At 55.5% G+C, this 24,691-nt stretch overlaps 4 protein-coding genes and 1 long non-coding RNA gene across 5 annotated transcripts in view; 3 read left to right on the top strand and 2 right to left on the bottom strand.

The window, feature by feature from the left end:
- The window catches only part of ITGB4 (integrin subunit beta 4), a 28,879-nt gene extending 18,565 nt beyond the window's left edge, over window positions 1-10,314 (top strand). Inside the window, 13 exon segments of the mRNA XM_018073012.2 lie at window positions 125-305; window positions 520-657; window positions 1,176-1,358; window positions 1,566-1,697; window positions 3,797-3,970; window positions 4,463-4,636; window positions 5,567-5,716; window positions 6,392-6,580; window positions 7,117-7,272; window positions 7,699-7,863; window positions 8,048-8,164; window positions 8,751-9,152; window positions 9,565-10,314. Coding sequence (XP_017928501.2) covers window positions 125-305; window positions 520-657; window positions 1,176-1,358; window positions 1,566-1,697; window positions 3,797-3,970; window positions 4,463-4,636; window positions 5,567-5,716; window positions 6,392-6,580; window positions 7,117-7,272; window positions 7,699-7,863; window positions 8,048-8,164; window positions 8,751-8,881 — 1,890 coding nt within the window. The 3' untranslated portion in view covers window positions 8,882-9,152; window positions 9,565-10,314.
- Window positions 10,315-11,380: 1,066 nt separating this feature from the next.
- Window positions 11,381-16,329, bottom strand: GALK1 (galactokinase 1). Its single transcript, XM_029960075.1, is given in 11 exon segments — window positions 11,381-11,593; window positions 12,031-12,193; window positions 12,397-12,547; window positions 12,788-12,969; window positions 13,369-13,504; window positions 14,012-14,131; window positions 14,453-14,642; window positions 15,417-15,446; window positions 15,448-15,518; window positions 15,623-15,856; window positions 16,275-16,329. Coding segments are annotated over 11 exon segments (1,404 nt in total). The 3' UTR covers window positions 11,381-11,521.
- On the top strand, window positions 16,328-20,452 carry LOC108644078. The gene is made up of 11 exons (XM_029960074.1): window positions 16,328-16,441; window positions 16,725-16,809; window positions 16,894-16,966; window positions 17,105-17,261; window positions 17,342-17,387; window positions 18,235-18,293; window positions 18,389-18,424; window positions 19,434-19,486; window positions 19,717-19,849; window positions 19,930-20,126; window positions 20,341-20,452. Exons 1-11 carry the CDS (start codon window positions 16,328-16,330, stop codon window positions 20,450-20,452), a joined length of 1,065 nt encoding a protein of 354 aa, XP_029815934.1.
- A 56-nt stretch (window positions 20,453-20,508) lies between these two features.
- On the top strand, window positions 20,509-22,693 carry LOC115307515. Its single transcript, XR_003915839.1, has 5 exons — window positions 20,509-20,555; window positions 21,065-21,124; window positions 21,264-21,346; window positions 21,514-21,608; window positions 22,409-22,693. It is a non-coding gene; the product is annotated as an uncharacterized LOC115307515 (long non-coding RNA).
- Window positions 22,694-23,468: 775 nt separating this feature from the next.
- On the bottom strand, window positions 23,469-24,646 carry LOC103761326 (histone H3.3). Its single transcript, XM_029960004.1, has 3 exons — window positions 24,486-24,646; window positions 24,258-24,411; window positions 23,469-24,170 (listed from the first exon to the last, which is right to left on the bottom strand). The coding sequence occupies exons 1-3, from the start codon at window positions 24,611-24,613 to the stop codon at window positions 24,042-24,044; spliced, it is 411 nt and encodes a 136-aa protein (XP_029815864.1). The 5' UTR covers window positions 24,614-24,646; the 3' UTR covers window positions 23,469-24,041.
- Between the last annotated feature and the right edge of the window lie 45 nt (window positions 24,647-24,691).

The raw sequence follows: 24,691 nt of genomic DNA, 5'->3' as shown, positions 1-24,691 counted from the left end.
GTGGCCTCCCGTTTCAGAGGAATGGCACAACACCCTTCCCAGAGCAGATTTAGTAAGAAACTGAGAACTTCTCACTCATTATGTGAGAATCTGAAGGAATCACAGCTTGCTCTTGCTTTGCCAGGTGAAATACTGGATCCAAGGGGACCCCGAGTCAGAAGCCCATCTCATTGATGTCAAAACACCATCAGCAGAGCTGAGTAACCTCTACCCCTTCTGTGACTATGAGATGCAAGTCTGTGCCTACAACACCCTGGGTGAGGGGGCTTACTCTGACATCATCCACTGCCGCACACTGGAGGAGGGTGAGCCACTCTACATCCTTCTTCCCACCGTGTAGGGAGCAAGTTTGTGCCTTGGCACCCCACATGGGGTCAGGACTCCAGCCCTGAGCTTCTGATGGTCTGGGGTCAAACACTGAGCATCTCCCACTGCAACCCAGCTGGGATCTGGGGAACTCTGGGCATCTGCTGGCGCTTGACTTGCAGTAACCTGGACCCTCTGCTCTTGCCTTTCCAGTGCCCAGCGAGCCTGGTCGCTTGGCTTTCAATGTTGTGTCTTCCACTGTGACACAGCTGAGCTGGGCTGAGCCTGCGGAAACCAACGGGGAGATCACGGCTTATGAAGTCAGTTATGGACTTGTCAACGAGGACAACAGTAAGAGCTCATTTTTGGATGGGTCAGTCCAGCCAGGCTGAGTGGCAGGAGTACATTTTCTGCAGGCTGGGCTGGTCTACAACAGAAGCAGAACCAGAACAGCTCCCAGCATGTTTCTTGTGAGAACTGGGATTTGGAGGGGTCACTTCTTGATGGAAGGAGTGCAGAAAAATCACCAGTCAGGATTTAATCCTGCAAATCCCAGAACACTCTCTGTTCCCATTCACTTCCATAGTGTTTTATGTCATTTTTCATCTCAAAAACTTAGTTCGTAGATCTAGACCTAGGAATAGGGTGCCAGGAAGGTGCTATTTGTGACACACCAGCAACAAGAGACCTGTGGTGTAGGTTGGCTTCAGCATTCAGTTTGGGAATTTCCCCGGGACGATGCCATGCCTGTTGTGAGCAGCCCAAAGAGCTGCTGGGCTGTGTCCTGACACCAAGCCTCAGCGAGCCCAGGGTGGGGTGCTGTGGGATCCTCTGTGTCTTGTGGGTGACAGGCGTGCCCGTGTTTGCAGTACCCATCGGCCCGGTGAAGAAGGTGCTGGTTGAGGACCCGAAGAAGCGCATGGTGCTGATCGAAAACCTGCGGGAGTCGCAGCCCTATCGCTACACAGTGAGGGCCAGGAATGGTGCTGGCTGGGGGCCTGAGAGAGAAGCCACCATCAACCTTGCCACGCAGCCCAAGCGCCCCATGTCCAGTGAGTCCCTGCCTGGGTGGGGAGCAGGGGAGCAGGAGCAGTGCTGGGGAGCGCTCCCCATCACCACCAGCTGCCTCCCCGTCCCAAACATCCCCTGATGTTTGCTCTGCTGCACCAGCCACCCCTGGGAATGCTGAGGGCCAGCCTGAGCGTGGGAGAAGTGGCTCTTTGCTGCTTGTCTAACGGCACTTTCCACCTGTGCTGCAGTCCCCATCATCCCTGACGTCCCCATCGTTGATGCAGAGGGAGGTGAGGACTACGACAGCTACCTGATGTACAGCACGGATGTGCTCCGCTCTCCGGCCGGCAGCAAGCGCCCCAGTGTCTCTGATGATTCAGGTACGCTGCTCTGAGTTTTGCAAAGGTCATTTTTAACATTCGTTTTCCTCAACAGCAGCTTTGCTGCGCTGCTCCTTTCCTCCTCTCGGAGATGGGGAGATCCAAGTCATGGAGATGGTGGAGATCAGCCTTTCCAAAGCTCAGTAGCTGCATCCATGGGAACACCTGACTGGTCACAGTGTAAATAAGACCAGTGTCTCCTTGTCTTAGCCATGAGGCAAAGAAAAATCTCTGTGTGGGGTGGAAGAGGAGCTTTCCATGGCCCTCCCTGCTCGTCTTCCCTTCCTGTTGCCATTTGGTTGGATCACAAGTTGGTGTCAGCAAACAAGCACTGGCAAGGCACAGACCTCTGAGTTCCTTGGATACTCAGGGTCCTAGCCAAGCCAACAGGAGGGAACTCAGCAGTGCTGGGAAGGCACTGGCCTCGCTTCCTCCATCACTTTGCTCTCTGAATGAGTCTGACTCCCTGGTTTTGTACTGGGACAAGGAGAGGAAGATGGGCCATAAGGGAGAAGATGAGGCTTGTCAGTAGGATTTTCTCTGGGAGGGTTCTCAGGGCCTGGGACCCAAGAGCAAGTCCCTGGTCTTTTCAGAGAGCCAGGTGATGGAAACATCAAGAGTTGGACCATCCCAAGCACACATCGAGGAGTGATGAAACCTCTCCTGAGCAGAGGACAATTGTTGCAGACTCTTTGTGACAGGGACAGTCGTGTGGTGGGACTTTGACTCTCACCTTTTGTCACAATGGACACAGGGCTGGAAAGCAGTCTGGGGGTTGAGGAGCCCCAAGCCTGTCATGCTCCCACCATTCTCCATCCACCAGTCCCACGATGGTTGCACCGCCTGAACTCATCAGCCAACACTTGGCGGGATGGGCTGTGAATGAACATTGTTCCCACCGGTTCCTGCCCCTTCCCCTCCCCAGCAAGCAGCACGGAGGTGGTGGGTAGCCCACCCTGCCCCCTGAAGGTCATGCCAACACCAGTGCTTGCGTTGTCCCAAAAGGCTCCAGGTGGAAATATGTGCCGTTGTTGGGAGAAGACCTGGACCTTCGCCGCATCACCTGGAGGCTCCCACCTGAAACCATTCCCCGCCTCTCTGGCAGCAGCCGCCTCTCCTCGGACGCTGAGGGTCTCCTCCACGAGGAGGACAGTGACGTGGTTACTGGCAGTGTGAGGAGGAGCGGGACACCCCGGCCCCAAGCAGGTGAAGGACGGCTTCGTTATGGCACCGAGTGTCCTGTCTCGTCCTGCTCTGAGCCAAGGGGCCAGTGGATGGGACCTGCCCCAGTCCGTGTCCCTGCCCTCCCCTTCTGTGCCCATCCTCGTGTTGGTGTGATGCACTGTTGTGCTCTGCTTCAAAACCTTGTCCTGGTGTGTCTGCTCACAAGAGTGTCAAGGTAACCCCCATCTCGGCATGGACTTGGGAGCCTGCTAGCAAGTTGCTTCTACAAAAGGCTGGACCCTCGAGGCAGGAGCAAACTCAGATGATGGCAGTGCCACTTCCAAAGGCAGCTCTCCACCCTAATTAAGTGCCCTGAGCTTCTGGGGCAGATCTGCTGGACTGTTAAACAGAAATCACTCTCTCATGGGTAGCTGATCTCTCCTGCCCCCCTGGGACAGGACGGGGGTTTGTCAAGGACCAAAACAATGGAGTGGAGTTTGCTTTTCAGATCCAGCTGAGATGAGATCCAGAATGAGATTTGGAGAAACCACCTCCATAAAAGGCCATTTTCCTTCTTCAGCCTCCTTTTTAAATCTGAAATTACAAACCTGTGCTTGCATCTAAGGAGAGATGTGAGAGAACGTGGCAACAACCACAAGGCAGTGCCCCAGCAAGGCCGAGGTCTGGAGTTACCTTGGGCACAGGGGTGTGTCTGGTGCTGGGTGTTTTTGTTTACCTCTTTGTTTCTGCATCGTCACATCGGGTGCCTGTGGCTTGTCCCAGATGTAGTGCCCCAGAACAAGCTCCTGGAGTGGCTGAAGCTGGAACACAGCCAAGGCAGGGGGCACTGTGATGCCTCTTGCTTCCTCCCCGTGGAAACTGGAGCAGCAGCCCTGCCCTCAGCCACATCCCTCATGGTGTGCCTTCTTCCACAGAGCACTTGCTGAACGGCCGCGTGGACTTCTCCTTCCCTGGCAGTGCCAGTGGCTCCCTGACCAGGACAACCAACACCAGCTACCACCAGCTGAGCTCCCACGTGCATCAGGAGCACAGGGTGATGGGGAGCTCCTCGCTGACAAGAGAGTACTCCACGATGCAGATGGGGCATGGTGAGTAATGTGGCCATGGGACCCATCCTTCCCTTCCACCCCTGTGACTGTCTTTGGATCTGTGCCCTAAAGTCCTTTTGGGGTGAAGACTGTGTTCACAGCTAAGGGGGCCTATGAACCAGAGGTCAGGAAGGTCATGTCCTCACCACTGATGTCTTGGTGCTTTGCTAAGGTCCCTCTTCTCCTAGACCAGTTTGGAAAGGGTTCCCATCCCTAACATGCTGAGTGCTCAGGAAAGGGAGCTCCATCCTTATCCTCACACCACAAAGCAGTCCAGGAAGAGCTCGTGTCTCTTCTTCTCACTCTGTCTAGCAGCGTGGTTGCCTTTCAGCTCTACGCCTCTATGTCAGCTGTGCTGAGAGAAGGTTGTTAAAAGATTCCTCAAACCTGAGCTTTAAAAAGTCATCCGTGCAGGAACCAGCACCTGGGCTGAACCCACTCTGAAGTGTTTCCAATGGTGTTTTTCTCTTTCTTCTTGCACTGCTTCTGTAGATTACCCAGGGACACTCCTCCCTCCCATCCGTGAAGATGCTGGGAGGACAATCCCACAGCCCTGGGATGTGGGTTTCAGGAGCAGGGCAAAGGTGAAGGGTTACTACCCCAGCATTGGCTTTCGGGACTCTATAAACATGACTGATGGGTCCACAGGGATTTGCAAGTACATAGGTACAGCTTGTCCAGTGTCTGCTCCCAGCCACACATCCCATAACAGCCAAGCCACTGTCCATCCATGAGCTGTTGCCATCCACTGCTCACCCCAAACCTCCCCTCCATGGCTTGCTGTGTGCTGTGATCTTCCCCCTGCCCCAGCTTGTGCCTCCATCACACCACCTTTCCATTTGCAGGGTACTTCCACTGTGTTTCAACCTACCTGGACTGATTAACACTCACCACCACTGCTGCCACCGTGCTCTGATCAGCTCATTGTCCCCATCCTCTTCATTCCTAACAAGTTTGTTATTCTCAGTCTTACTCCACAGGCCTTTGGAGAACTCTTGGGGAGAACGTGTGCTCTATACGAGATGTGCCTCTGCAAGCTTCTTGGCCAGTGAGGGTTTTCAGTCCCTGGATGTCACCTGGGAGGCTGCTGGGCTTGCCATGAGCCTTGTGTCCCGGTGGGCTGAGCTGAGGAGGAGCCAGAGCACTCAGTCCTGGTCCCAACTGCCCCTTGAACAGACCCTGGAGGTGTTGGGCTGCTTTATCTATAGAATAGGGCCAGTCTTAGCAGACCTACACCTGAAGAAGTCTGTGGAAGCTGCTGGCAGGCTGGACAGGGTGCTTTGGGGTGGGTGAGGAGGGTCACACACAGCACCCAAGCCCCTATTCTGGTCTCTACCACAGGGGCATGAAGCTTACCTTGACTTGTCCCACCCAAGGTTTGCACCCCAAGGCCACGGGACATCCCTGTAGATGTGTAGAGCCAGCCAGTCCCCCCTCATGGGGGGGACGGATCAGCTTGCAGAGATGACATCTCACCACGTTCTCCCTGAACCATCAGGACCACCCCATGCTTGCGTGTGCCACTCCCCCCTCTCCCCCAGCCCTCCTTAGCCCCTGTTCCCAAACCTCCACCCTGACGTTCCCTTTCTGTCTCAGACTCCAGGAAGCCTCTGGGCATCCCTGACACCCCCACACGCCTGGTGTTCTCTGCCCTGGGACCCACCTCCCTGAAGGTGAGCTGGCAGGAGCCGCGCTGCGAGAAGGAGGTGCAGGGCTACAGTGTGCAGTACCAGCTGCTCAGTGGAGGTCAGTGAGCAGGACCCTGCTGGGGGGGGGAGTTTTGGGTGGTGGAGAGTCTGGTCTGGGTCTTCTCCTGAACAACTGGCTCTGGGTGACCCTGCTCTGAGCAGGGTGGGGTTGGACCAAGTGACCTCTCCAGAGGTGCCCTCCAACCTCCACCAGTCTGGGATTCAGGGATTGGTCCCAAATATGATTTTTGTGCAGCCTTTTTTTGTGCAGGAAATGTTTCAGCTACCCCACAGCTCTCATTCCCCATTTCTCCTGTGGGGGGGGACAATTTCTGGAGTTGCTCCAACCCTCCTCCAAAATAAACCTTTGACTCATTTCCACCAGCCCAAACATCTTATTGATGATTTCTTCAACACGTGGAACTTTAAGAAAGGACTGAAATGAAAATATTTTTACATCAGTCTTGGGGCAGTATCAGTGAAAATGTGATTCTTTTTGTCTGAAAATCCTTGAGTTTTCAAGAAGCTGTTGTTTATCCTAAGCCTTTTTTGGAAAAACCTCTCGTCCTGCACTACCCATTGCTGGTGGCAAGGTGTGATGGAGGTGGTCAGGGAGGGACCCTGGATGGCTTTTCCAGGCAGTTTGTTTGAGATGGAGTTTGGGCAAAATCCATGGCTCTGTGTTTGTGCCTGCAACATGGTGTTGACAGCCCCCTCTCCCTTTGCATCCCAGGAGAGGTGAACAGAATCACCATCCCCAACCCCAGCCAGAACTCAGTGGTGGTAGAGGACCTGCTGCCCAACCACTCCTACATCTTCAAGGTGAAGGCACAGAGTGAGGAAGGCTGGGGCCCCGAGAGGGAAGGAGTCATCACCATAGAGTCCCAGGTGGACCCGCAGAGCCCGCTCAGTCCTGTACCAGGTGAGGCAGATGTGGACAGAAGGGTGGCACTGATGTCTCTGCTGCTGTCTACAGTGCTGGCCTGTTTTCTCTCCCCTTACCCACCCTGAGCATTCCTTTCCTTTCTTTCAGTTAGGGACAGGACCTCCTTTCCCACACACTTGCTCCCCACTAGTTGTCTAGATAGAACCACACAATTGCAGAAATCATTAAGGTTGGGAAAGACTTCTAAGGTCACAAAGTCCAACCTGTGACCACCTTGTCAACCAGACCAGAGCACTGAGTGCCACATCCAGCCATTTCTTAAACACTTCCAGGAATGGTGACTCCACCACCTCCCTGGGCAGTCCATTCCAATGTCTAACAACCCTTTCTGTGAAGAAATTCCTCCTGAACCTTCCTTTGTGCAGTTTGAGGCTATGTTCTCTTGTCCTGTTGCTAGTTGCCCGGGAGATAGCTGAGACCTTCCAGCTCGTTCCATAAATGCTGTGTGCAGATCCCTCCCAGGTTCCCCCTCACCCCCTCCGTGATGTGACCTGTCCCTCATGCCCTTGCAGGCACACCCTTCACACTGAGCACCCCCTGTGCTCCTGGACCACTGGTTTTCACAGCCCTCAGCCCAGACTCCCTTCACCTCAGCTGGGAGAGACCCCGTGAGCCCAACGGGCCCATCTTGGGCTACAGGATCACCTGTGAGATGCTGCATGGAGGAGGTAAGTCCAGTTCCATGGGTAGAGCTCAAGATACCTCCAGCAAAAGCTGCAACTTGCTGCATTTTTTCTAGGACCAGTGACAAAGTTGTCTGCCTATGTCAGTGCAGACAAAGTGGGGACATGAGGCTGATCCCAGGCCTGGGAGCTGCTGGCTCCTGATGTGTCATTGCATGGTCTGGTGTAACAAATGTGGTGGGAAGTGGAAGGACCTGTTGCTTATTGCAGCCAAAACCCAGTGGAGGTTGGTTGCTGAGGTTCCCCACTGTAGTAAAACAGGGTTGCCTTAACCCTTAGTAGGACTGGGTGTGATCCTATAGTCTGTGGGTGGCATAAAGCTCAGGGAAAGCCGAGGCAGCACTCAGAGTTGGGGGGAGTGTGTTTGGAGGGACCTTCATTCTTGTCTGTCTTCTCCTCTGTGTGGATTAGGGGAGCCCAGGACAATCTATGTCGAAGGAGACAATCTGGAAACCACCCTGACTGTGCCCCACCTGAGTGAGAATGTCCCATACAAGTTCAAAGTGCAAGCCAACACCACCCAAGGCTTTGGGCCAGAGAGAGAAGGCCTCATCACCATTGAATCTCAGAACAGAGGTACAGTACCATGTCTCTGTGGAGGTGCAAAGTTAAGAAACCTCTCAGAGAAGGCAACAGAATTCCTGGAGTCCCTTTCCAGTTCCTCCTGAGCTGACTCCTGGTGTGTGTGAACTGTGAAGGGTTGAGGGGTTGGAAGCTCTTTGTTGTTTCCTGGCTGGCTCAAACCTTTTCCTTCTCCCAGGTGCTTTCTCCCAGTTTGGAGGACAGCAGTACATGAGGGAAGAAGTGTACAAATTCCCCACTGAATACACCACCAAAACCAGCATCAGCCATTCCTCTTTGGATCCCCACTTCACAGGTAGGGGCTCACTGTTGCTTTGAAACCCCCCCAGAAAACAAAGGATAATTCTGCTTGTCCAAAGTTCTGAGGGGGTGCTTTTACCTGAAGTGCCAAAGGCAGGGAAGGAGGGTCCATCAGGTGGCATTGCTGAAGATCTTACACCTCTTACTTTCTTACATCATGTTCCTGCTCTGCCCCAGAGACAGTTGCAGTCGTTTCCACATGTGCTGCCCAGTCACAGGGGGAAAGCTGAGTTCCAGAGTTCTTCAGCACTATCACTAGAGACTAAATCATAGCTCTTCCTGCAAGGTTTGATCTCTTTAGAGCAGTAAAAAACAGAGCAGTGTGGCAAACACCTTTAATCACATCAGTGTAGTTTCCCATGTTGTCCCACTTAAACTCCTGGGTTCGCACTGCAACACCGAGTTTGGGAGGTGTTAGGAGATCCATCTGACTGACTGACATAGCAGAGTACTGAATCACTTGATCTGGAGGGGTCTTCCATCAGTGAAAGTGGTATTTAAGGGCAAACTTCTGCCCGGGATCAGCAGACAGAGCAGATCCCTGTCCCTGTGACCCCGCACTGAGCGCGCTGTCCTTGCAGACGGAATGCTCGTGACGAGCCAGCGAGTGGAGAACACCAGCAGCACCCTCACCCAGGAGTTTGTGAGCAGGACCGTGATGTCCAGCGGGACCCTCACCAAGCAGGTGGAGAGGCAGTTCTATGAGGCCTGAGCGGGGGCAGGCTGAGCACCAGCGGGACATTCGGGATCACGTGGCAGAACTTTGTGGAACAACCCAAGGGCGCTTCCTCCAGACGCTGCTGCGGTGCCTGGGCAGCTCCTGCTGTGGGTACAGACCCTCCCTGGCACTCCAGGCTCTGGACTTCTCCTTTGGAGCCCAGTGCAATCAGAGCTCTGGCACAGCTCGGTCATCAGGTGTGTGATCATCAAGCTCATCCTTCAGGGTGGAAATTTGGGGGTCTCCATGGCTCCAGCCTCCCCAGGTAAATGGAGCAGAATGCTTTATTCTCAGGTCCTCAGTTTTGAGAGGAACTCAACTGGGAAAATCCTGATTTATAGAGGGTCACACTTTCCACCTTTGCTCCAGGCTCTCTGGCAACTCACCTGCCCACTGGAGAGGGTTGTTTGTTCTGTTTGGGGGTTTTTTAATGAGAGCTGCAAGGTAGGGTTTGGGGGTAACCTGTGCTTTCTTACTGCACCTAGTTGTGTCTGTCCTTCACTGCTGACATTTGGTACCACTATAGCAAAGAATAACCTTTTGTTTGTGTAGTGTTATTCATTGATGGCCTCTGATGCTTTTATTTTTTTGGGGGGCATACAATATTGTACAGTTTTCATAGTATATATATATAAATATATATATATGTATTTTATTATTTTATACAAAAAATGGAGGTGGATGAGCTCTATGCTGAATGTAGAGGCTACACTGGGACTGTGGCTGCTGAGAAACATGAATAACTGGAAGAAATTTGTTAAGGGCTCGATTCAAAAGGCACTTGAACCCTGGGATGAGCCTGTTGATGAGCTGGTGGGCTCTGCCTTGGACTTTATATCCTCAAGCACCAGAGACTCCTGCAGAAGGGTGCAAGTGGCCAAACCTGCTCACTGCAGGGCATCCCCCAGCCAAGTGCTTTCCAACCATGGCACGTGGGCACAGAAGGGGCTGGAGGCTGCCCAAAGGTGAGGGATGGGGATGGCCCATGGAGGTGGGAACAGTGCTGGGCTTTCTTACATGGCTGATGTGGACAGTGTGAGATTTCAGGGCAGATGATGCTGGGTATCTTTTAAAAGACTTCTTGTCCAGCAGCAACATCCACAAAGGGACCTGTGATCCACCAGTAAGCACAAGGGAAGAGCAAACCTGGGAACAGGAGGTGCTCCCATCATCCTGAGACTCCTTCAGTCTCAGCTTCAGCTCTCCTTGCACAGTGCTGGGCTGAGCTGAGACCTTGCTGGCCTTCATTTCCTGGCTCTGGGCACGATGCCCAGCACCTCCCTGCCCTCTGCCAGTGAGAACAATTGAGCAGCACGTTTCCCTGGCGTGTTCCAGCTGCATGGGAGCAGGCGAGGAGCCTGCGGAGAGCCAGGAGCCTGCCCGGAGCAGCAGCTGCCACTGCCCCAGGCTAGAGCTTCCAACCAAAACAGCAGCTGCCTGGTCATCCTGGCAGCATCACTGCCCTGGTTTCATCTGACAATGGACCTTGGCTTTTCTTTTTTTTATTCTTCCTTTTTTTTTTTTTTTTTTTTGTTTTTTTTGGGGTTTTTCGGCTTCTTTTTTTTCTTTTGGAATCTGAAGAACTCGGCACTGAGCGTTCCCTCTCCTCTCCAGGCTTTTCATTTCACTAGGAAGGGTTGTACACCTTTAAGCCAAAGATGCACATGGGTGAGTAAAGTCCACAGGAGTCTGCAAGATTGCAGCCGGAGCTGGGTCAGTTTTGAACTTGGCTCAAGAGATACTTTACCAACCCTGTGGTTTTACTGTGCCTTCAAGAAGCACTTATTTCTCCTGATCAAGAGCCAGTGGCATTAACCTGCCTTGTCTCCCTGTTCCCATCTCCCCTCTGTGGCTGGGGTTTCCTCTCCAGCTGACATGTGGACTGGCACAAGGACTCTGTGCCCCTTTTTCCCTGTGCTTTTTGGTCCATGGTAAAACACTGGAAAGTGCCTAAAAAGGGAGCCCCACCTCCAAGCATTTTAACCAAAGATTATCCCCTTATCCAAGAGCAGAGCCTGGCCATCAGCTGCTCTCCAGGGAATCATGCCCTCCCCACATACACCATGGCTTGTGCACTAACCCATGGCTGTAGTTTTAAATTCCATCTGGTCATTAGGGCTGGTGCTGTTTCAGCCTTTCCCAGGCAGATCCAGAGCAGGTCTTTGATCAGATGGCTTCCTATTGCACTTAATAAATGTTTTCTCTACAGTCTGCCTCTTCCTTTTTCTTTAAAAAAAATCTAAAATTAAAAAAATCCCCCCCCAACAGCCTCCATCTGCAGCAGATTAAGGACATGTGCCAGAGGCAGATTCCCAAACAGGAACTTCTGCCAAGTGCAGTGCCTGCTGCTCCTCCACTGCCATCCCCTCCTGCAACTGCAGCTCCAGAGGCACTACTGGACCCCACAGCCCTGGTAATGGCTCATCACTCCAGTTCATACTGGAGTTAAACCAGTCTCCTCTGAGGAATGGTCCCCAATGACTTTGGATCAAGTGGGTGCAGAACTGTGCAAATGCCTTTATTGAGCAAACGATGTAGACGGACAAACTGACCCCCTTGGGAAGCAGAGAAAGCAGCTGCCTCTGAGAGAGAGGCAATTCCAGACCAGGGATCTCAGGTGAGGTGGTTGCTCCTCTACAGGGGCAGTCCCTTTGCCCCTCCAGAGGGCTTGGTGAGGTAGAAGGTGGCTGTGCCGCTGTATTTCTCCTAGGAGACAAGAGGAGCAGTCAGTGTTTTCAGCTACCAGTACACTCTGAGGTGCTGATTTAGAGAACCTTGGTGATGGCACTGAGATCGTTCTTGGGCTGTAGCTGCCTGTGTTAAGCTCAGCGTTGCCCAAGCTTAGCTCAGATCACTTTTCCCCAGATAAATTTGGCCTTCCTGAAGCTCACCCAGCACCTTTTCTCTCACTTCCTCAATGCAGTGACACCCTTGGGCAGGGTTCTGTGATCAGCATTGTGCTGAACTGCCTGCAAGAGCTTAGTGGCACCAACAGACTTGGGTCTTTCATGGCCCTGAATGGGCTTCACCAACCCTAAGTGCCTCAGGAGCACCATCTCAACCACCAGGTCTTTCTAAGCTGTGCCCCTGAGTGTTCCCTTGGGATCTTTAAGTCAATCTCCTGGCACTTTTCTGCTGCATACCTGGATGTGTTGCTGGGCTCTCTCTGCAGCCCCAGCTTCCAGCAGTGTCACGGTGCAGCCTCCAAAGCCTCCCCCGGTCATCCTGCTGCCATAAACCCCATCGACTTCCAGAGCTGCTGCTACCAGCTCGTCCAGCTCGGGGCAGCTCACTTCATAATCATCCCTGGAGAGGGGAGACCCATGGTCAGCCCTGTCCTGCACCCTGCCCATAACCACTGCACCATGAACAGCTGAAACCTGTGTCCTGGTGCAGCCACTGCCACAGCAAACTGCAGCGATGCCGGATGCTGCAGACACCAGTGCAGCTCTGCCTCTAAGTGCATGTATATGTGAGGAAGGCTGTGAGCATCCTTGGTGCATCCTCACCTGAGGGAGTTGTGACTCTCCACCATCAGCCTCCCGAACATCCTGTAGTCCCTGTCCTGCAGTGCCTGTGCTGCCTGGGCTGTCCGTGCTATCTCGCCGATGACGTGCCTGGCGCGCCGATACACCTCCTCGCCCAGCCGGCTCCTGGCCGCTGTGGAGACACGTGTGTCCCTGCAGCAAAGCCACCCAGGGATGCTGCTGGAAGCAAGCACGGCTACATCCTGCAGCCATCCTGTGCCAGAGCTCCTCTAGGTGTGGCACACTCCCATCCTGGTGCATGCACCCAGCCACCTGTCCCTGGTGCTACCCCACGGTCTTAGCTGGTGCCACAGGGCATCGAGCTCCTGATGCCCTGAGAGGCTGCCAGAGCCGAGGGAAGGACTGTCCCCACCTTCCAGCTCGGCCATGGTGGCATCCCTCAGGCTGGCCTTGCCGAGTGCCACCGCTGCCTCCTCGCAGTGCCGCCGGCGCGTGGGGTACTCGCTGCCCGTCAGCGTGTGCCGCACGTTGGAGTTGGTGATGAGCACGGCCAGCCTGGCATCGCTCAGCAGGACAGGGACAGTCTCCAGGGACCTGCAGCGAGAGCTCAGCGTGGGCCATGTGCCCGCTCCAGCCCTCGGACACCTGTGTGAGGCCACGTGGCAGGCAGCTCCTGAACCACAGAGGCAAAGTCCAGGTGGTTTAGGATTTCGCTCGAGCATTTCTCTCCCTTCCCAATTATTAGTTTCATAACAGTCCCTAACAAAAGTGGCAAACGGACAGGCAAGTAGGGGAAAGGCTGCAGGAGGAGGAATCAAGCTAAGGAGGAATTAAAAGGCAGGCAGACCCATCCCCACGATGAGATTTTGGGCTGGGTTCAGGGGTTAACCCTTCCCTGCACTCCTGAATTTATGTCATGGCCGCAGGACCAGCTCATCCCCAGCTGCCCGAGGAGGTTGGCACAGCACCGTGAGCTCAGCACTCAGCCCTGACCTGCAGTCGATGAGCAGAGCGTGGCCTTCCTTGCCCATCACGGATATGAACTGGTCCATGATCCCACAGGGCATCTCAGCAAACGTGTGCTCTGCCTTCTGGCACGCCAGTGCCTTGGCTACCAAATCACCATCATCTGTGCCAGAGTGGAGACACACAGGTTAGCAGCTCCAGGACCCTGGCCCCTAGTCTTGGAGTGTGGGGGGCAATACGGAGGTAAGGGTTGTTTTCCCATAGAATGGGGTTTTGCAGCTGCAGGTGCTTGCTCCTGCACCACTGTATGCCATCCATGCTAGTGTGGGTCCCCAGATCCAGCTGGACATGATAATTTAACACTGGTATCTCAGATCTCTCAATTTTTGGGGACATCAGGGTGGGGAGATGCTCCAAGGGGAACATCCTCTCATCCCCCTGGCCTGTCCAAGGGGTGGTCCATGGATTTTAGAGGTCTGGGCAGCTCAGGCTGGATGAGCCAGAAGAAACACAGTCACAGCAGTGCCTACTCTGGCTGCAGTGGGGAGTTGTGACCCACCCCAGAGCAGCGTTTCCCCAAGGGCTGTGGGATCTTGCTAAGGGCAACCCCTCATCCCAGCTCCCACCTGGAAACAGAGACACCGGGGGTCAGGACTGGCTGCTGCCTTACCAGGGCAGAGCTGCTGGAGGAAGGTGTAAGTAGCCACCTCCAGAGCAGCTGAGCTGGAGAGGCCCCCGCCCAGGGGGATGTCACTGGCGACCACGGCACTGAACCCCGGCATGGCACCACCTGTGGGAAGAGAAGGGAGGAGGGGGGCTGTGAGCCCCTGCAGGGCTGAGGGTGCCCCAAGCTCACAGGGAACAAGAGCAAGGAGCCCCTGTGCAAGATCCCACTTTAAAACACTGGGTGACCCATGGCAGAGCGTGACCCAGGCACCTGCTCCCAAACACAGGAGGCTTTGGAGCTGAGAGCATCTGTGCTGGAGCCTGGTCCTGGCAGAGCTGTAGGTTTGCAACAGTGCTGGAAGAGCCCCTGGAGCGCACCCAAAACTGGGTGCTGAACACCAGCCCCTGCGAGGTGTCTCTGCCCCACCCCTCAGCCTGGTCTTACCCCTGTAGTGCTGGATGACGCCCTTGACGTAGTTGGCCCAGCGAGGCCGCCCCGGGCTCAGGGAGCTGCCGTGGTGGGGAGCTGGGAACTGCACCCTGTGGGGCTCGTCCGCCTCCGCCGAGGTGGTGAGGATGGAGATGGTCCCGTCCTGCGTGGGAGATCCCACCAGCACCGTCCCCAGCTGCAGAGCCTGGGGGTGGGGAAGGTGGGCTCAGACCCCTTGACATCCCTTGGAGTATCCCCATGGGTGGCAGGGGACAGTGGTGGCTGCTTCGACTCACAGCTGGAGCACCCAACACATGTTCCCCTTAACTCTGTTTCCACAGAACCCCCAGTGTATGGTCTGGCTCGGCACAGAATTAAACTTTCTGGCTATTTATTGCCACACAGGAACAGTCTTCCTGCTGAATGTTATAATGGACCCCCCCCCAGCTCAGTGCCAGGGTGCTGGCTGTCGGGCTCCGGGGGAGTGGTAACCACTACAAGCATGGGAGAGGCTTCAGGAAGTTTTCTTGCCTGCCAGGGAATTCAGCTGACCTGCTCCCACGCTCTTTCGGCCTCACAATAATGTAGGCTGATCGTTTGATTTAGGACTGAGCCAAAGGGAGCTCGAAGGAGCTCAGAAAGAGCAGGAAGCTCCTGCTGCTCCGAACTACCTCCACCACCAAAACATCGCTCTCCGTGAACAGGAAATTGTTTGCCCGGCTTGCAGAAAAGAGGTGGTTGGGAAGGGGGAAATCACATTCCCCCTGTAGTGAGTGAGGAGCTGTTCTGCGGAGCCCCTGGTGCTCCGGATCCTGCTGCGAGCTCCGGACTCGGCGGGGGGATCCCGCAGGGTCCTCGACTGAGGGACACATCCCCGAGGTAGGGGACATCCTGGGGCGAGGTACCCCCGTGGGCTTTCAGAGCGGACCCGGAAGGGTGACACGGCGGGATGCCGGGGCCGGGGATCCCAGGCTCTTACCATGGGCAGCACGAAGCCGCCGTTATAGTCCGGTGTGGCTCGCGATGAGGTTGACCCGGCCGGTGCCCACGCCGCCAGAACCGCCGGCCCGAAAGAGCCCGCCTCGTGCGCACCGGCGAGGCAGCCGGCGTCACAGCGGGGACGGACGCGGGACCAAGGCTCTGCCACTGGCGCACCGGCACGCGCCCACGACACCGTCCGCGCACCTCCCCGGGTTCGCACGCGCCCCCGGGTTCCGCACCGCTCCGGGATCACACGCCCCCGGATCCGCAACCGCTCCGGATCCGCACCGACCCGGAAATCCGCACCGCCTCCAGGATCCACACCGCCCCCCGGGATCCGACGCACTCCGTGGATCCCGCACCGACCCGAATCCGCACCGCCCCGTGATCCGCTCCCCCCCCCCGAGCCTTGCACCGTCCCCGGGTCCCGCACCGCCCCTGAGCACCCCGCACCCTTCCCGGGATTCTGGGAAAGGCTGGTCGTGCGTGGGCAGCCCTATGGGCAAGGCGAGAGCTGGCCACCCTATGGCAGTTAGGCGAGAGATGGCCCGACACACCCCCGTGTGTACCTACGCGGGGCCTCAGCGCCGGGGCTTTTTAACGCTTATATCCAAATCCGTATCGCAGAGCCTGTCCTAACATATGTACAGATAAATATGTGTCTGTTTGCACGGGTGCCTCTCTTACATATGCGGCTTCTGCCGATACAACGTATGTAACATATACATGTATCGATAGATGTCTGTGTTATCCCTGTATACGTCAACGTCTGTGCTTTTGCTATATGCTCAGGTACACACACCTGTGTGTGAGGTTCCCCCCCTCCCCGGGCCACTCCCGGGGCGGGGCCCGTTACCGGTTCCCGTCCAGTCCGCTGCGCGGGACCGCTCGGCCCGGGGGGACGAGCCCATGGCCGGGAAGGAGCCGCTGCTGAGCGCCCTTAAAGGTGAGCGTGGGCCCCTCGGGGCTTTTCCTGACTCTTCCAGCAGCGCTGCCCAGGGACCGGCCCTTGGCCGCGCACCGGTACCGGTCTGACCGGACAGACGGCGGGGCCGGGCTGGAGCTCCCCGGGCCGGGGCTCCCTGGACCAGGGACTTTGAGGAAGTTTACCCGAGTGGCAGCCGGAGCCGGGGAGGGTCAGCAGCGCCTGCGCGGGGTGTTGGGCACCCGCCGCTACCACCATATCCCCCCCGCGGAACTGCCTTTGCAGAGATGTCCCGTGGGGCCCCCCGCCCTTCCCCGGCTGGGGCACCCCGCGGTGCTGCCTTTTCCCGTCACTGAGGTGCGGTGCTGCAGCTTGCGGTAGAGGTCGGGGACCTGCACGGACACCTCGCCGCACCTCGTGTCCCTCTGCCAGCGGCTGGAGAGCATCCTGCGCAAGGGGCTCCGACGTGAGTGACCCTTCGTGCCCGGGAGGGGGGTGGCAGCTCCCCGGGGCCCGCGGCGAGGGGCCTCGCGTTCCCTTTCTCCCGCAGAACCGGCTTGGGGCTTCCGGAGACGGGATTACTGGCACTGGCTGGAACAGCTTCCCGCGGGTACCAGCGGCAGGTGAGCGTCCCCGGGCAGGGCTGGGATGGAAACCTGAGCTGCGGGGGTGTCTGTTGTGACATACTCATCCCAAAGAGCCCCGGTGCAGGGAGGATGCTCCCAGGCGCCGCCAAAGGTGCTTCCCCTCTCCCCGAACAGGCCGACCCCTCTCTCCATGAGCATCCAGAGGGCCGGGGGCTGTGAGCGGACACGGACGGCCCAGGGCCGCGGGCGGTACTTCCTGCGCTTGGCCCTGCAAGGGAAGGTGCTGGCGGTGGCCGTGAGGGAGCTGGCACAGACCCCCGGACTCCTGGAGGTGCAGCACGTGGTGCAGTGAAACGGGCCCACATGGGCAGTGAAATGGCAGAGTAACGGTGGCGTTTCACTGTGTTTCAGTTTTATGATCCAGAGAGCTCCATCCTCGGCAGTGAAGGTCTCCGGGGTAAGATGGTGGTGCATCCGAGGTGGGATGTAACCTGTGTTATGGCAGTGCACTGCTGCAGGGGAGGGGGAATAGTCCACTGTGATTTTTCTAGTCCAAATTTAGTGCTGGAATCTAAATATGCTGCTGCAGCGATGGAAAAAGAGGTGTAAATATTTAAACAGTGTTTGAATCTGTCTCGAGTTGGCTTTTAGTGTCATGGGATAGGGAAATGGCTCCTGAAGGGTCTTCCAGTGTTATTCCTTCATATGTTTAAGCAGACCTAGTGGTCTGGCTCGAGGGGAGCCCATTACGGCTGGGCCTGGGCTGAGGGGTCGCACAGGGGTTTTAAATGGCTGTATTGCCTTGACAGGCTGCAGCACTCCATCCATCTGCAGCCGTGCTCCTTGAGGGGGCCAGGCCAGGGTGGAAGCCTTTAATCTTTTGATTATGATAAATAACCCCATGTTAAACCTGTACATCAATGGTTTATAAATCACCCGCGCTGCTGGTGCATGAGCAGATTGTAGACCCAGCAGAGTGATTGCAAGGCTTGTGCAGGAGAGCCTGGGCAGCTTTGCTTTGCTTCTAGGGTGAGAAATGGAGAGCGAGTCACTTGTCAGCAGCGTTTGCTGCAAGCCTTGGTCTGAATTAGGGCAAAGCAGGTGCCAAGCCACACCTGTGCTGGCAGTGGGAGCCTGGGATGAGCCTGGGTGCTGTGGTGCTGGAATGCTCTCAAGGCCTCAATCCCAGGGCTCATTAGTTACACGGAAAACGGCTTTATTCTGTCCTCTGCCATGTCTCTGTGAGGCTGTAGCTGCCAGAAACCCTGCAGTGACACTGCTTCTCTGTCCCCATCCCTCCGCAGAGCCTTTCCTCTCGCTGCTGCTGGTGCTGACAGAGATGGATTTCTCCCTGGATCTGCAGGTGTGGTGATGAATCAGGGGGGTGGTGGCTCCCAGTGCAGGGCCCCAGCCCCTTCCTGGCCGGGACTGATGGCACTGGCACTCCTTTGTTTACAGAATTGCAGCTTCTTGGATGAGAGCTGGCTGCTGCCGGTAAGGGCTCATCGCTCCCCGGAGCCGTCCTCCCGCCACCTGGCCCTTGCTGAGACATCAAATGAGGGAGATAAGGAATGATTTGGTGGGGAGGGACTGCCACGCACCTGGGGTGCATTGGCTCAGGTTCACCAGCATGAGCAGAGCTGCCTCTGCCACCGAGGTGGGACCCTGCCAGGTGCCTGGGCTGTCACCAGGAGCACATCCCAGCATTCCTGGGAGTTAAACCAAGCAAGAGTAGTACCCAGGCCTAAATTGCTGCCGTTAAATGAAGTTTTCCCATGCTCCCTTCCCTGATTTCTTGCCCAAAAAATCCCCATTTCCCTGGGCTGACACAGATTACGCGTCAGTTGGTTTCGCTCTTGGTTTGCTCAGTGTGTTACTGAGAACAGCAGGGATGCCTTTATGTCTTTTAAAGATGAAGAGCATCCCTCCACTGCCCTTTTAACCCAAAAGAATCCCCAGAAAGCTCAAGGCGGCTTTGGGGGCGCTCACGGTGTGCTTTGAGCTGTGGTGCTGCTGCAGAGCCGGGGATCCTGCTGGGTTTTGGATGTTTCTGACAGCAAGTGCCCCTGGCCAAGCTGGCCGTGTTTCGGGTCCCTGGCTAATGCGATGTGACAGTAAGTGCTGCTGCAAACAGCAGCAGCTTTGGGGAGGGGCAGCCACACTCCCCTGGCTGTGTGGGGACATGTGGGGTGAGGGAGGAGGGCTCTTGGCTATGCGTTCACCTGCTGCTTTGCCCTCCCATCCGTGGAGCAGCTTTCTCCCTTCAGGGTCTGGGCACAGCCGAGTGCTGAAAGAGGGCAGGGACAAGCAGCTGCTGATGGTCCCAGCTCAGCCTGGGGCACTGTGGGCCAGCCTCTTCCCGGGCTCCCAAAACCCTGGTTTGGCATCAGTGCCAGAAATGATCCAGGGCATGGGGTCCCAGTTCTCCCCCTTGTCCTGGTCATGCTCCTTGGATGTCCCATGGCCATTGCCAAAGCCACTGTCACTGGCCCCTCTCTTCCAGGTGTGCAGCACTTACGAGACAGTCCCATGCCGAGCGCTGGGGATGGTGCTCAGGTAGGAGCCTTTGATCCTACTCTCCAGAGGGATCTGGTCACCACAGCACTCAACCCCCTCCCCAAAAAAAGGGAAATAAACACCCTGTGAGGGTCTCACCGGTACCTGCTGTCCATGAGGTGGCTTTTACCTGCTTCTTTGCATGGGTGAAATGTCATGGATGGTACAAAAGGGCTGGGGGAGCCAGGCGGGGTCCCTGGGGCTGAGCCGGGGCTCGGCCACACCCCCAGGTATGTGGAGGGCCGAGTCTTTGTCACCAAGGTGCTCCCTGAGAGCCAGGCGGAGGTGGACGAGGTGGTGCTGGCCGGCGACATCCTGGATGAGATCAACGGCTGCTCGCTGAGATACGCCCACAGCGGGCAGGTGGGTGGGCAGGGAGGGCCAGGGTGGCTCCCCCTCCCCTGCCCCCCATCCTACCCTTTGCTTCCCCTCTCTCCCTCCAGGCTGGGGACATCCTGCAGAAGCTGAAGGGACAGCCGCTCATCTTCCGCCTGCTCCGGTGGCGGTGGCACGACGGGCAGGTCTATGAGCCACTGCTGCCCTACCTGAAGGTCCTGAAGGAGAAGGAGCCCCACTTCCAGCTCCAGCACAGCCCCCGGCACAGGGGCGAGGGGGAGCCACGGCAGCTGCGGGGGGGCAGGTGGGTCTGGTGCCATGGGGAGCCCCCAGGCTGGGCTGGGGGTCCTGCCAGCGGGGTATCCCTGTGCCCACACTATCCCTGATCTCCACTCAAGGCTGTGGGGCCAAAGCTGCCCCCGTGGCCTTGGGGTGGTGGGGAGCTGGGAGCATCTTCCCCTGCAAAGAACAGCAGGAGGGATGAGTGGTGTTCCTCACCTGAGCCCTTTTCTCCCCAGGCTGCTCTACAACCTGCAGTTCCTGGGCCAGACCAGCATTGGGACGGTGAGGCTGTGGGGCACAGAAGGATGCCATGGGGTGAATCATCTCTTCTGGGTTTTTTTTTCATGAGCCCATGGGTTATTCCCTCCTTCCCCTTCTGTTCCAGTATGGTGGCAAAGAGGTGCTGGAGCAGGCCATCCCTGCAGTGCTGGAGGGGCACTTGGCAGTGCAGGTGAGTGATGGGGCTGGGGACATCCTGGGAAGGGCTCTGTGAGAGAATGCAGGGAAATAGGGTCTCTGCCATGGATATTTTTTTTTCCCTGCCAGCTCCAGGTTTGCTTGGCCTGGCTGAATATTTGCTACCCTGCCACCATTATGGGTTTTTTGCAGGTCAGAAGCATCTCTGCAGCGAGGATAGGAAAGGGCATTAAGGAAAAAAAATACAAGCACCTGTGGGAAAGCACTTGGAAAACTGTGGGGAGGCTAAGCCTGGTTCCAGGGGTGCTTTAGGGCTCAGGTCACTTTGTTGGAACCTTTGGTGGGTTATCTGTGAAAAGATGGAAGTAGGAGAGCACTGGGTGGTAAAAAAAAGCAGCAAAGGGAAAACATCTTGAAACAGCTGAGCTTGACTGTGCTTCATCACCTCTGTGTTTGAATAATCTCTGTGGGTAAGTGTCTTACCAAAAACAGAGCTCAGGGCTGTGCCCGTCGGGGCTTCTTCCCCCTCACCCCCCCCTTCAGGAGGTTTTATTTGATGTGAAGGAGGCAGAAGTCCTGGTGCAGGAGAAAGCGTCTTCCAAGGTAAGCAGGCGACACCCAAGCTCTGTGTGAGTCCCAAGGATGCCAGTGGGGCAGTGTGGGGTCCTGGGGCCAGTTTAAACCAGGAATGGGGCTGGCAGGGACTGCCTCCAGCCCCGTCCCCCTGCCGTGCCCTGCGCAGCTCCTGTGCCGCCATCCCTACCCCACCATCTCCTGCGTGGGACGCTGCACGTGGAGCAGCAGGATATTCGCCTTCTGTGTGGCGTGAGTGCTGCCTGTGGGCCCTGGGAGGGGGGTACGGAGGGATGTGGGTCCTGGAAACCAAACAAGCGGGGTGTGGGGCAGCCGCGGGGTCCCCGATGCGGTTGCAGGGCAGGGCTGGGCTCGGGGCCGAGCGCTCTGCCAGCTGATGGACGTGTTTCCATTTTTAGCTCTTCCCCGGAGAGCCCTGACGGGAGCACGTTCAACTGCCTGGTGTTTGCATCCAGTTCTGAGCAAGAATGCGAGGAAATCGTCGGGAGAATCGGTAAGGGAAGGTTTGTGCCTTCTGATACTGTCACAGCAAGACCGTGGAATACCAGGAATTGCTGGTTTCAGTCCACCACGTGCAGGATCTGGCTTAATTCTTTTTGTTGAGGTTACTGAGATGAAGAGATACTTTGATAGTCTTTTTTTTATTATTTTTTTTTTAAAGGACTGCTAGACAATGATTTTATTTTAAGAAACAGCTTCTGGGCATACCCAGATGGTTCATTGTTTCCACCAAGAACTTGGATGAAATATTGTTTTCGAGGGATGTTATTTTAAACATACTTTTCCTGCAGGAGCCCAGCCTGCTACTGCAGTTCAGCACCAAACCAAGCATTCATAAATCCTGTTGCTTGGAATTTTTTTTCATTTGGCCTAAATGGAAACTGCGTGGTGCTTTTCCTGAATTCCATGGGCTACTGAGGATCCTCAGATTTCCCGTGGGGAAATTGTCCATGGGGACATCCCTGCCAGCTGTCCCCTCACCAGACTGTGCCCCCAAAGACCTGCCAGGTGCTTGACCTGAGATCACCAAGCCTCATCTAAAGTTTGAGCTGGTGCTTAACTTTGATTCAAAGCAGTTAAGTTTACAATTTAGATGCAAAGGAATCTTTTTCCCTACAGGTCTGGCAATTAGGTAAATACTTGTTTAAAACCTTGCCTTGGATCATTTTAGAACTGGTTTTTAGTAGGTTAATGCTGTTAACCAGGGCCTGGGTTTGCTTGGAGTGGTGTAGGACAGGGAGGTGAGGAGGAAGTTGTGTAGGAGTGCGGGGTAAGGAGTGTCTGTTCCTCCAGCTGCAGGATTTAAGCACACGGAGTGGTTTGTCTGAGGAAGGAGAACCTCATGATGAGGCATTGGTGTCCCAGCCTCCCCCAGCAGCACGTGAGGGATGCAGGCCCTGGCTCCCAGAGCAGGATTTGGGATGGTTTTCACACCAGTGTCACACCATCCTGGTGGGACAATCATGGATAGCCACCGCTGACTTACAGCAGACACTGGTAGGAACTGCTGCTGCTCTTCCCTCTGAAGTGCCACTGCACTTTAATTTCATTGGAATAAATCAAGCCAAGCTGGCTCAACTGCTTCCCTGTGCTGCTGTTCCATGACATCTCCCGCCCTACTAGTGCAGCCTGTTCTGTGAGGGCCTCACCATTTGATTTAAGTGTTAATTACCTGCTGTTCCGGTGCAGTCTGAGCACTTTCCTCCACCACAGCCCAACCAGGTCTGGCTGCTGAGGAACCTGCCTGAGCCGAGCCCCAAGTGAAGGTTTGAGTATAATCCCACTCTCATCCAAAAATCTGGAAATGAGACTCTCTCAGAGCACCCACCCCTTTGCTCAGCAGCCCATCTGCTGCCAGGGTGTATAATTAGCTGTTCCCCTCACACACCACCCCACTGTGATTATCCGGGACTGTCACGCAGCCCAATCCCACAGGAACTCTCACACCCCCCACCCTCAGCACCAACAGTGCTTGGGAACAAGCAGGTGGTTTTGCTTTAACTCCAAAATAAACTTCCCTGCATCCACGAGAAAGGAGGAGAAAAAAAACCCTTTTAGTGCTGGAGTTGTGCTCTGATAAGCTTTAAAAGAGACTCCCAAAAAAAGCTGCTGCCAGCCTAGGCCAATCCTCCTGGACCCAACAGCTGCTCTCACCGGCCCACTCAATGACTCCAGCTACAGAAAAACCTCCAAAATCCTCCAAAAACGGCCAAAAATTCTCCATTCTGTTGACAGACGAGGTTAACTTTCCACAGCAGCAGTCCAGGATTACAGGGATCTACTGCTGACCTCAGGAGCCAAGAGGAAGCTTCTTCCAGCCCATTCAAAGCAAATGACAAAAAGACTCCTCACATGTGAATGTAAAACATTTAATTTAAAAATGTTGACACTACAATATATAAAATAGCTATTATAAATGCACATAGTGTATTCTATAGCTGCCAGGTTTACGTTTTTAGGAAACTGTAAGTTACACTGTGGTTAAGACTTGTAGTTTCACCCTCTGAAGGAAGTCCACATTTGATCACAGTGATGCATGGTCAGACTAACAGCCCCAATTGTTAAACACTTGGATCAAGTCATAACCAGTTTTATTGCAAAAGGACCCTGTACACATTTATATCAATTCTAGTACCTTACAAGTTTAGCTACCCAACAAGTCATTAACATACAGAAACATGCATGAGAAGCAAGAAAGAACACCCATCCCTTCTGCATATTAGCAACTTGTCACTCCCGAGCCCGAGGCTCAACATCACTGAGGTTTATGTGAACAGTCACTTTTAGCATTCATCCTGAGTGAAAGATGGAATGACTTAAGTACAAATGCAACATATTATAAACAATTTCTTACAAAAAAAGTCACAAATTAAAACCAAAGTATTTTACAGAATTAACTACAAAACACCATAAAAACAGCCTTCACTTAAGCCCTCTCTCCCCGTATCCTGCGAGCCAACTGGATATCTTTGGGCATGATGGTGACTCTCTTGGCATGGATGGCACACAGGTTTGTGTCTTCAAACAGACCCACCAGATATGCCTCGCTGGCCTCCTGTTTCAAGAGCACAAGAAGAAATGTCGTTAGAACCCCTCAGCGCAGCTCCCCCAGCGCCGCGGCCCGGCCGGCCCTCAGCAGTACCTGCAGCGCACCGATGGCTGCACTCTGGAACCTCAAGTCCGTTTTAAAATCCTGGGCGATTTCCCTGACCAGCCGCTGGAAGGGCAGCTTGCGGATCAGCAGCTCCGTGGATTTCTGGTAGCGACGAATCTCACGGAGCGCGACGGTCCCCGGCCTGGGTGGAGAAGGAGGGGGGGCGGGTGAGGCGGGCCGGGGCTGCGGCAGCTGAGGCCGAGCCGCGGGCCTTACCTGTAGCGGTGAGGCTTCTTGACGCCGCCAGTAGAGGGGGCGCTTTTCCGGGCCGCCTTCGTGGCCAGCTGCTTGCGCGGCGCCTTCCCCCCGGTGGACTTGCGGGCGGTCTGCTTTGTACGGGCCATTTTTCCTCACTTACCTACGGCAGACACGTAACGCGTGACACGGGGCCCGGCTGTCCCCATCCACCCCCCCGCCTCAAG

This window comes from Manacus vitellinus, unplaced genomic scaffold (assembly GCF_001715985.3).
Source record: "Manacus vitellinus isolate BGI_N305 unplaced genomic scaffold, ASM171598v3 scaffold_24_pilon, whole genome shotgun sequence".
Classification (NCBI taxonomy): Eukaryota; Metazoa; Chordata; class Aves; order Passeriformes; family Pipridae; genus Manacus; species Manacus vitellinus.
This window is presented reverse-complemented; position numbering and strand designations above follow the sequence as displayed.